This window comes from Camelus ferus, chromosome 10 (genome assembly GCF_009834535.1).
Source record: "Camelus ferus isolate YT-003-E chromosome 10, BCGSAC_Cfer_1.0, whole genome shotgun sequence".
NCBI lineage: Eukaryota > Metazoa > Chordata > Mammalia > Artiodactyla > Camelidae > Camelus > Camelus ferus.
The window spans coordinates 65,257,739-65,268,958 of NC_045705.1; the positions used below are offsets into that span (position 1 = coordinate 65,257,739).

At 52.6% G+C, this 11,220-nt stretch overlaps 1 protein-coding gene across 3 annotated transcripts; it reads right to left on the bottom strand.

Annotated features, from left to right (window-relative positions):
- Positions 1 to 257: 257 nt before the first annotated feature.
- MEN1 (menin 1) lies at positions 258 to 6,714 on the bottom strand. 3 transcript variants are annotated; one of them, XM_032489750.1, is made up of 10 exons: positions 6,612 to 6,714; positions 5,751 to 6,211; positions 4,599 to 4,807; positions 4,256 to 4,384; positions 3,926 to 3,966; positions 3,761 to 3,848; positions 2,957 to 3,093; positions 2,390 to 2,525; positions 1,778 to 1,942; positions 258 to 1,563 (listed from the first exon to the last, which is right to left on the bottom strand). In XM_032489750.1, coding segments are annotated over exons 1-10 (1,839 nt in total). In that variant the 5' UTR covers positions 6,614 to 6,714; the 3' UTR covers positions 258 to 1,092. The 3 variants fall into 3 exon arrangements, with proteins under 3 accessions (XP_032345641.1, XP_032345642.1, XP_032345643.1); XM_032489751.1 differs by having other exon boundaries at positions 6,600 to 6,709; XM_032489752.1 differs by lacking the exon at positions 6,612 to 6,714 and adding an exon at positions 6,318 to 6,576.
- Positions 6,715 to 11,220: the final 4,506 nt, after the last annotated feature.

The following is an 11,220-nucleotide window of genomic DNA, read 5'->3' on the forward strand; positions in this document are numbered from 1 at the left end:
GGGGCGGGGCCGGGCCGGGGCGGGGCAAAGCCGGGGATGCCCCGCCACCCAACCGGGAGGAGGCGCCCGTGGGACCGGCCCTCGGCAGCGAGGGGCAGTCCCTGTGCCGGGCGGAGTCGACGGCGCCGCGGCTCTTCCGCCGCCACCGGTTCCCCGAGCTCTACAGGTGGGGAGCCCGAAGCCCAGAGGGCCAGAAAGCAGAGGAAAGGGGGGGCGCTCCACCTCCAAATTCCCAGATGAAACACGGACTACTTTTATTTTTTTTTTACAAAATGTATTCATCTTCCTTGGAACTGAAAAATAAATCTATGTACAAAACAGGAAGAGATCAGGCTCCCCTCACCCACTCACAAACCCCTGCAGATTTCCTCCGGGGTCCCCCGAGACGGGCTGGACCTCGGGGAGGTTCCCAGAGGGTCGGAAGAGAGGTCTGCTCTGATCTGGGGCCAGTTTGGTCAGGAAGGGGGCGGGGCTCAGGATTCTCACAGACCGGGAGCGGAGTTCCATGTCCCAGGCTCGTAAAATAGGGAAGGGAAGAAGCTAGGATTTCCAAATTCTGGAAGCGTTACATAGGTTCTTAGCAGTAGGGAGCCTGGATTCCCAAGGGATGGAATTCTGAAGTGCGGAAATATACTCCTACGGGTTGATTGGGGTCCTTGGTTCCCGAGCTGTAAGCGGCACCTGTGCTTCTAGGGTTTAGGACGAAATCTCAGCCCTTTGGGCTGGAAGCAACCCTGAGCCAACACTGGTCAGGCCGAAGGTTAGAGCCTCGTTCTGAGGTGGAGCCTGAGTTTTCTGTGATTGGACCTTTAAAGATTGGTGATGGGCTCAGGGTCATATTTCAGTTGGCCGGCTGGGATCCTGGGGGATGGGCTCTATATTCCAATGACTGGGCTCAGCCCTCGGTTCGTGCTCTGGGGTAGAGTCTACTCTGGGAACCAGCAGCCTCGGTTCCGGGTAGGGGTGGGGCCCGGAGGCTAAGCCTAGGCCCTCTTGGCCGGGGGCGGAGCCTGGGCTCGCTAAGGGCTGGGAGGGAACCTCATTCGGATTGAGGGCGGGCTCCCCGTAGGCCGATAGGGAGTCCGGGGTACTTCAGAGGCCCTTGCGCTGCCGCTTGAGGAAGGACAGAGTGTAGTCGCTAGGTGTAGACACCTTCTGCTTCTTCATCTGCACTTGAGACTGCGCCGTGAGCTGCAGCTTGATGGCGCTCGAGTTGATCTTAGTGGCCACAAGCAGCTCCTTCATGCCCTTCATCTTCTCGCTCTGGAAAGTGAGCACCGGACCCTCCGGTGGCGGTGACGCGGCGGGCCCTGGCGCCGGAGCCGAGCTGCCGCCTTCAGGGCCGCGGGGAGTGCCCGGGACCGTCCCTGGGGGCTTCCGAGGGGGTCCTGGCACCGCGCTGGGAACTTTGTCCAGCGCTGGCTTCTTAGGCGGCGGTGGCTCCTCGGGCTTGGATTCCCGCCGCGGGCCCCGCCGCCGGCCTTCTCGGGCTTCCTCGCCCCATGGCTCCTCTGCCTCGGCTGCCTCCGCCTCGCGGCTCACTATCCGTACCTTCTGCCGCACCTGGGCCGGATGGGGAGGGCATGCTGAGGAAAAGGCTGCAGGCCAGCGGCTGGAACCCTAGGACCCAGCCTGGGCCATCTTGTCATGGGGCCTCAGTCTCAGCTGCACCCAGAGGGGATGGGCAGATCCCCTTCAGGGCTACAAAGGTTCTGACTCCCCTGTAGCTGCTGTCACCACCTGTCCTCCCCAGCCACCCTGCACAGCTGCCCCTCACCTGTCCCTCAAAACGGCCTAGGGACTGCACGAGGAAGGTGGCCCAGCCCACGTGCAGCACAGGTGTGGGGCTGCCCTCTTCCCATTTGCAGATGCCATCGTAGAATCGCAGCAGATGGGCGAAGCACTCTGGGTCCTGGAGGGCAGAACCCTGGCTCTGGGTGCCCTGGGAAAGGGGGAAAGGGAGGCACAGTTCAGACCTCATTACTCACCCCTTTATCTGAGGCACAGGCCAGACCTCTTACCAAGGCAAAGAGCCATGGTTCTGGAAGATGGGAGCACAGGTGGAGAGAATTCTTAGAACCTCTTTCCTTTTACAAAATCAATCCTTAGTCAGGACTTGGGGGAGGGGAGGAACCATCCCTGACCTCCACCTCACCCCCTCAACTGAATGAGGGACACTGACCATGAAAGAGATGGGCTTCCACCCCATTTACCTCAGGTCCTTCAAACCCAGGCCCAGGACATCGGCAACTACATAAGAGAACATAGCTCTCATGCTGGGCCACCTTCCTTGTGCAGTCCCCAGTCCTATGCAGCAGTGCCACGTCCTGTGACTGGGGGCCCTGCTCAGGTGGGAAGGTGGACACAGGCTGGAGCTCCAGCCCTTCACCTGGCTCTGCTCCCCTGGCCGCTCCTCGCCAGCCTCCAGCAGGCTGGCTGCTTCCTTCAGCAGGTTGGGGATGACATCATTGGCTACTTCAAAGAACTCCTTGTAGATCTCCTCATCTTCACGGCAGTAGTTGTAGCTGTGAGAGCAGTAGGGCACTGTGGGGTCTCAGTCATGGCGGGTACCCCCAGGGACCTGGTAGGGGTAGAGCCCTGGTTTCTTTTCCGGGGTCATCCAGGGACCAGGTGAATGGCTGGGGTCCTCACTCCAAAATGATGGTATCTGTGTCAGCCCAGAGCAAGAATGAGGAGAGGGGCAAAGGGCTGGGGATGCGGGTTCCACAGCTGGATGATGATGGCTGGAAATTAAGAGAGGGGAGGGAGGGAGGGAAAGGTGTGAGGCCCTCATTAGGGGTCCCTATCTCTTTGGTGATGGTGGCCTTGGCTGTCTAGTGACTGGATGGACAGGGCATAGAGCCTGGGACCCAGGCCTTACTCCTGTAGGAGGGTGGTTGGAAATTGGGTAGAAAGGGAAGAAGGCTGGGCTGAGGCCCTGTGGGGGGATCCTCACTCCTGGATGACAGTGGCCGTGTCAGCCCAGGCCTGCAGGGCTTCGCGCACATTGCGGTTCCGACAATGGTAGCCAGCCAGGTACATATAAGGGTAGATGTGCTCATCCCGGTAGTAGGTCTTGGCTGAGGCAATGCCCTGGGGATAGAGCAGACAGGCCTTAGGGAGGCAGCCCCCAGCTACCCCAAATGGCACAAATGTTCCACTGGATCACACCCAGGAGGGGCAACAGGCAGATCCCAGAGAGTCTCATCTCCAAAGTGACCTCACCCACCCCATCCTCTCTACCAGGTGCTCCTCCAGGGGTTTGCAGGTCTGCTTGCTGACACCTGGGCCAGAATGCAGCAGGCACCCCACAGAACAAGACCTAGGAAGCGGAGGGGTCATCCTTCAAACTCAGGGCCCACCCCTTTACCAGGCTTTCCCATACACTGCCACACAAACACCAAGGCCTTCCAAGCCCAGCCCAATGTCCATCCTAACCCCTATCCCCACCAAGTTAACACCCCCTCCTCAGTGCTCTCACCACATTTGATCTCTACTATATTCCAGGAAATATAATGACAAGCAGTAGAAAAGGTAGGGCTAAGGAGACAAACCCAGGAAGAGGGAACCCGGAACACCCCTTAGATAACCCTGACTGCACTGAATATGCACATGGTAAATACAAAATGGGGATTGCATGGACAACACCCCCCAACACACATAAAGTTCTCTCCTCACCTGCCCCCACCCAGCCCCCAGGTAGAAGGGGACCCAAGCCATTGTTGGGCCTCCCTTCTATACCCTCCTGAGATGTCCCCACCTTGTGGTAGAGGGTGAGTGGGTCTGGCCGGCCAGGGGTGGGCTCCAGCTCCTCTAGATCTGCCAGGTTCCCCAGCGCCATAGGGTACCTGGGAAAGGCTCATGAGTCCTGGCTGCCCCCAAGTACACACCTTGAGGCCCAGCCTGGCCATTTCCCCATACTCACCTTTCCAGATGTCCCAGGTCATAGAGCAGCCAGAGCAGCTTCTAGGGGCCAAAGGAGAGAAGAGTGAGCTGGGGGGATGAAGAGGGGTTCTCAGTCTACAAAGCAGAGGGGGTGGTCCAGGACCAGCAGGGATCTCCCATTGGGTGGGAAAAGCCAGAATTCGGGAACTAGCCCCTTAGAGGAGTCAAAGCCCTTTCATGTCTCAATTCCTCCTCCCAAGAGCCCTGGGAAAGTCCAGGCCAGGAATGATTCACCCAGTTACAGAAGAGGAAGCTGAAGCTCAGGAAGGGAAAGTGCCCTGGCGTGCAGGGTCCCACAGGCGCCCCTCACCTGCTGCAGCTGCAGCAGCTCCAGGGAGTCGGTGTGCAGGTCAATGGAAGGGTTGATAGCGCACACCATAAATGCCACCTCCATCTTGCGGTCACAGCGCATGTATGATCCTTTCAGGTACAGCCAGCTCTTGGGAGAGGACAAGACCAGATGTCACATGATGGCCCGCCTGTGCCTGCTCTAGGGAATGGCAGTCAGGAAAGGGGCCCTCCCCTTCCTGACATATGTAGGTGGCAGGATAGGATAGGATAGGAAGAGGGGAGTGTGGCCCAAGAAAGTAGAGCTCCTTGGGTGGCTTGGGCTAGGAGAGTGGGAAGGGGACAAGGTGGGGGGGGTGGAATACCCGCTCAGCCACACCCGCGTTGACCGTCTGGCCCCTGCGATCCTCGTTGCCCTTGCCATGCCAAGTGACCTCAGCTGTCTGCTCTCCATTGGGCCCAAATACTACCCAGGCGTGGTCTTCAGATAAGGCCAAGTGGACATCCCGGAGACCCAGAGCCTGGCAGGCCCCCACCACGGCAAAGGCCACACCAGAGCTGTCTAGTTTGGTGCCTGTGGAAGGGGAAGTAAAGAGAGAGGGCTCTCTGAGCTCTGGCCTGGAGGAAGGGGCCAGGTAGTAATGGGCCATGCTCTCTCCCACCCTCATTTCCAAGCCTGTGCCCAAACCTCAGGTGCTCCTGCCCCTCATCCCTCTATCCCTTTCCACCTATGTGTTCAGAGCCTCTCCCTCCCCCTTCACATTCCCCATCCCCAACAGGACTTGGACTTTCATAGCTCCACTTAGCTTTTGACCCTCTCTTTCTCTGCAATTGCATTATATATTTCTGCTAATTTAAGGATTTCCTCATTTTTTTGCACCTATTAGGTCATAACAGGGATGGCAAAAACAGGACACTCTGGCCAACACTTTTTACACACCCACTGGCAGGCACTCCTGATTTATCTCTGTACTCTTTTCCTGCTAAGTTCAGAAGCAGCCTCAGATTCCAAGACCTGAAGGCTAGTCAACTGGGCTTAGAACAAAGAGAAAAGCTTGTTGCAAGCCCTGAGCCTTAAGCTTCTTGAGGTGAAGCCCTGGTCTGTTCACTTACAAAATATGTTCATAGATATTTCATTTAATTGTCTCAAATATAGCCCAATTTTGGCTCCTTACTCCCCAAATCTGCAGCTGCACCTTTGTGCCTCAGGCTGGGCTGCAGGACTCCTGTAGCTGTTCAATGGCGAGGAGGAGGGTGCTAAGCGTGGGCTAATGGATTTGGAGTCAAGTGACTGGGGTCCAGAACCAGCCCTGCCATTCTGTGTGACTTTGGCAGATCACTTCCCCTCTCTGGGCTTCAGTTTCCCTAGCTGCAGAGGGGAACATAACACTTGCCCCACCTCACAAGGCTTACAGGTCTCAAAAGGGCTCTGTAAACCATACATTGCTGCGAAGAGGTGGGCCAAGGTTATCAGGTGTGATAGGATTCTCGCCCCTTGCCACCTGTCGGGCTCCAACCTGTGATGAAGCTGAAGAGGGACTGGATGTGGGCCCGATCCTTGAAGTAGGAGCGGCTGAGGCTGTTCCAAATGACATCGGAGACCTTCTTCACCAGCTCGCGGCTGGAGACGCCCCCTTCTCGCGGGTAGAGAGATAGGTCGACTGCGCCGCGGATCTGGGCGGTGAAACGGGCATAGAGCGCAGCGATGATGGAGAGGTCGGCCACAGGGAAGTAAGTGAGGCCGCCAGGAGGGTCAGGCGCAGGGCTGGGCTGGAAAGTGAGCTCAGGCACGTTGGTGGGGATGACGCGGTTGACAGCTAGGAAGTGCTCCACGAAGCCCAGTACCAAGGATAGGAGTACCAGGTCCGGCTCCTCTCGGCCCAGCTCAGCAGCGAACAGGCGCACCACGTCGTCGATGGAGCGCAGCGGGAACAGCGTCTTCTGGGCGGCCTTCAGCCCCATGGCGGCGGGCCTCGGCCTGCGGGCGAGCAGGGGGAGGGAGGGTCGGGTGGGCACGGCAGAGGAGCCCCCTCCTGGGCTCGGCTAGCGTTCCACACCCCCTCCACAAACAAACAAACACAAACCCTTGCTTCCCCGCCCCCTTCACGCTCCGCTCATCTGTTCCCCTTCTTTCGTCGAAGAGACCCCCTCAGCCGAGGCTGTAGGGCCTCCTTGTCCCGCACAACCCCAGGAGCCCCGGCCCCGAAAGGGGTGCGCCCCTAGGACCCCGAGGAGGACCCCCAATGGCCGCCTTGCCCCCTTTCTGAGACCGTATCCCCGGGGCCCTAGAGTCTGTCTGGAAGGCGCCCCTAGGCCAAGCCCCACAAATCCCAAGGAGAGTCCTGGCCTCGGTCCCCCGCGCCCACCTCCGCGCTTACATCCCACACAAGGCACCGCGGCGCCCGCCGCCTGCAGCCTGCTGGGAAATGCAGTTCCGCCCCTCGGGCCGCACTGCCTGCCGGGAAGTAGAGTCCGGGGCCCTCTCCTGCCCTTGCCAAGTCTTGAAATGGTGGCCGGGCCGGCCGGGCCGCAGTGGCTTATGGGAGTGGTAGTCCCGCTGCTCTGGGAGCCGCGGAGGTAGGTGAGGAATGGAGGGAGCGCCACCTTCCTGAGGTCCTGAGGGATTCCATTTCACGCAGACCAGGTAGGCATTGGGACAGCAGTGCATCCTGGGAGATGTAGGCCCGGGAGGGAGCTGGCATCGTTTGGCCGTCGGTTTTGTTAAGTTATCAAGTGTAGGCAAGATGTGAGGAAAACAGGTACTTTCAAATACTGCTGGAGTACTGTAAATGTGTTCAACCACTTTCGTTGGATATTTCTCAGTATCTAGTAACAGGTAAATGTACCTATGCTATGGCTAGCACTCTGTCCATGAGAAAATCTAACATATATGCAAAGAGGAACATGTAAAGAACTATTGTAGTTATTTGTAATAGAGTAAAAGAAGAGCAGGGTAGCTCTATGCATCCTAAAATGGATCTTCAAGGTATATTGTTGAAGGAAAAAGGCTGCAGAACAATATGTATAATAGAGTAGTATTTACATTAACATTTTAAAACTTCAAAACAATACTAAATAATTTCTACAGAATCATTCATTCACTTATTCATTTAACAAACAGATTTTTGGAGCCTACAATGGGCCAACCACTCAGTCCCAGGCCCTGGGTATATAGCAGTGAATAAAATTGATCAAATTCCTTCCCTACTTCACCTCTGTGGGGTTTTCCCCCAAAATCCATTGGTCTAGTCTAATCATAAGAAAAATCCGGCAAACCCAAACTGAGGGACATTCAGGCTGGTCATACTTAGTTCTCCTCAAAAGTGTCAAGGTCATGGTGGGGGAGGGTATAGCTCAGTGGTAGAGCACGTGCATGCGTGAGGTCCTGGGTTCAATCCCTAGTACCTCCAGTAAAAAATAAAATAAATAAATATAAACCTAATTACCTCTCTACCCACCCCCCCCACACACACACAAAAGTGAAAAAAAAAAGTGTCAAGATCATGAAAGGCAAGGAGAGACTGAGGAACTGCTCCAGATTAGAAGACACTAAGGAGACAAGACCACTAAATGCAATGTGGTGTTCTGGATTGAATCCTGGACCAGAAAAAAGGACATTAGTGGAAAAACTGGGGAATAAAGTGGTTGACTGTCCAGCTTTCCCAGGACTGAGGGGACTTCAGAGGAATAGAACTTTCATTTTTAAAACTAAGCTAGTCAAGTCTTGGGCACCTGGGAGCCCTACTTATGAAATTCAAATAAAACCTGTAGCTTTGTTCAGTTTTCATCAATAAGTTTTTATAAACATACCATATTGTATGTTTTATGAGGGGGAGGTATTAGGTTTATTCATTGATTTATGTTTGGAAAAGGTACTGGGGATTGAACCCAGGACCTCGTGCATCCACCACTTGAGCTCTACCATCCCCCTAAACATACTATATTGTATAAGATGTTAACATTTAGGGCAGCTGAGTGAGGGATATATGGAGAGGGGATCACCAAGGACTGAGTTCCGGGGGACCAGCAGGAACCAGCAAAGGATTCTGAGAGGGACAGGCCAGAGAGATGGGAAGAGAACCAGAGGGGTATCTGGTTTAGAAGACCAAGGCAGAGGCGTGATCAACAGGGTTGGGTGCTGCCCACAGGTCAGCAAGCTGAGCACCAAGGACTGACTGCAGTTTGCTCTGTGAGAACCCGTGGTGACCACATTAGGAGCATTTGGGGAGAAAAAGCCCCAAGTTCTTGGGCTCAAGAAAAATGAGAGGAAAGAAATTGAAGAGACTGATAATACACAACTCTTCCAGGGAGCTTTACAGCAAAGGGAAGGAGAAAAATAAGATGGCAGCTGCAGGGAGAAGAGGGTTAAAGGAGGTCATCTAATATAATTTACTTCTTTGTTTTTTATTTTCTCCTACCACCAAAATACAAGCTCCACAAGGTCAGGGAACATGTCTGTTTTGTTCTCTGAGATGTTCCATGTGCCTAGAGTAGTGTCCTGCACAGAACTGATGTTCAACCAATATTTGCTGAATGAATGAATACATTCATACAAAGGGGTGATTATGGCAACTGAGGTGGAATTTAGGCTGTGTGAGGAGGGACGTAAGGAAACAAAAGGGATGAGGGACAGCAGAAGGGTGGCAAAATCAATGGATTGTAGATTTCGATGGGGTCAAAAGTTTATTGGAGTTGGGGTGCTAGAGAGAGCTGGAAGGGTAGGGGTGTTGGTTAGAGAGTTGGATGCTTGGGGTTGAGATTACGGGGAGGGGGTTGTTGCAATCATTCACAATAAAAAGATCTAAAGAGATAAATTAGGAGTTCCGGATTTGCAAATATTAACTACTATATATAAAATAGATTTTTCAAAAAGTTTCTTCTGTATAGCACAGGGACCTATATTCAATCTCTCGTAGTAACCTATAATGAAAAAATATGAAAAGGCATTTGTATGTATATGTATGACTGAAACATTATGCCTTACACCAGAAATGAACACATTGTACTTCAATTAAAAAAATAATAAAAAATTCTAGAGCAGTGCTTCCAGTAGAAACACGGGCTGCATATGTAATTTTAAAATTCCTAGTAGCTGCATTAAAAAAGTAAAAGATAACAAGTGAGAGTAATTTTAATAATATATGTATCCAAAATATTATTTCATCTTGCAATCAAGATAAAAATTAATAATGATCATTTATATTTTTCTCCACACTAAGTCTTTGAAATCTGGTGTGTATTTTATACTCACAGCATATCTCAATTCAGACAAGTCACAGGACCTCGTTGTGCAACAGTAGCGTGTCTGACTCCAGACAAGTCACATTTCAGGTGCTCAGTGGCTGCATGTGACCAGGAGCTCCCATATAGGACAGTGTGGCTGGCTCTCCAGTATGGCTATGGAGTGAGTGGCTGGGGTGAGATGGAAGACAAGGTCATGGGAGAAGATGGGCTGAAGGAACTGAGAGACCTGGCAGTTGGATCATCCACATGTATAACAAAGTCTCTAAGAATTAAAATAGGAGTAGGATGGAGACAGTGACAGCAAGCTAGGAGCTAGAATTATCAAGGAATGAGCCATGCATGGGTTGGGAGATGTCTGAAACAGAGTGGGCGGTGTAAGCTGATAACTTGAGTTCGAAACTGAGTACTTGAAAGGAGGAGGGAGGAGGACAGCTATCAGTGGCCCAAGGATCAAGGAGGACGCCTCCCGTACCTCCTGGCCCAGTGGCAGGAGGAATGTGAGAGTCCGTGTGTCAGGAGGCAGGGAGCAGAAGTGGCCCCAGGGAGGGCAAAGTTTCTGCTAGAGCAGGAGGGTTAAGGACTCTTTGCAGAAGAGGGCAAGGACATGGGGGCTTTTGCTGAAGATGGACCATCAACTCTTGAGCATGTGGTAGACAGCTATCAGGAGCTGAGTGTGGAGGTGGGATCCAAAAAAGGGATGGTCAGAGCCATGGAGAACCCTGGAGCCGGGGCCCCTGTTGGGAAACTGAGCAACAAGGACAAAGAGCAGGGCCGGTTCTGATGGTCTTGAGGCAAGGGTAGGATGGTGGTCCAGCTGTGAGTGTGAGAGCATGGAGAGCAGAGCTTCCCGCCAAGGGTAGGAGGAGTCTTGAGGCTCTGACTTGATTTCTGCTGATGGAGGCAAGGAGGCTGGTGGAGAGTGGTCCCTACTGATGCCTGGGAATAATACGTATGGGCATCTATGGAACACATTGACATAAATTAACTTTAATAATAATAGTAATTTCTGGTGGTTCCTTATTCTTAAGAGATGCTTGCAAAGTATTTAGGTGCAAAGTTCAACTTTATGTGGGGAGGGCAGGGAGTCCAACAAGAATTCAGTCTCCAATTTACCAAAAAAAAAAAAAGTGTTATTATAACTAAAATTAATTTAAAATAGCATCTGCTATGTAATATCCTGAAAAAATGGCAAATCTGAATTTAATGAGGAAACAATCAGACAAATGCAAATTGCAGGTTATTCTACAATAGAACTGGCCTGGACCCTTAAAAAATTGTTAATATCATGATACATCATCCAAAAAGGAGGGAGGAGAGAGTTGTAGATTACAGGAGATTCAAGAGACACCAGAACCAAATGCAACATGTGATCTAGAATTGGATGCTCAATTTTTTTTAATGCTATAAAAAACATTTTTGACACAATGGTACTACGAACTGGGTGGCTTAAACAGAAATGTATCATGTCAGAGTTCGGGAGGCTAGAAGTCCAAGATCAGCAGGATTCATTCCTCCTTAAAGCTATGAGAGAACCTCTCCCAGGCCTCTCTCCCAGCCACTAGTGGTTTGTTGGCAAGTCTATGGCCTTCCTTGACTTGTAGAAGCATCACCCTGATCGCTGCCTTCATTTTCACATGCTGTTCTCCCTGTGTGTGTGTCTCTGTGTCCAAATTTCCTCCTTTTTAAAGGACATCAGTCATATTGGCTTAGGGCCTCCCCAATGACCTCTAGTTCCAAATAAGG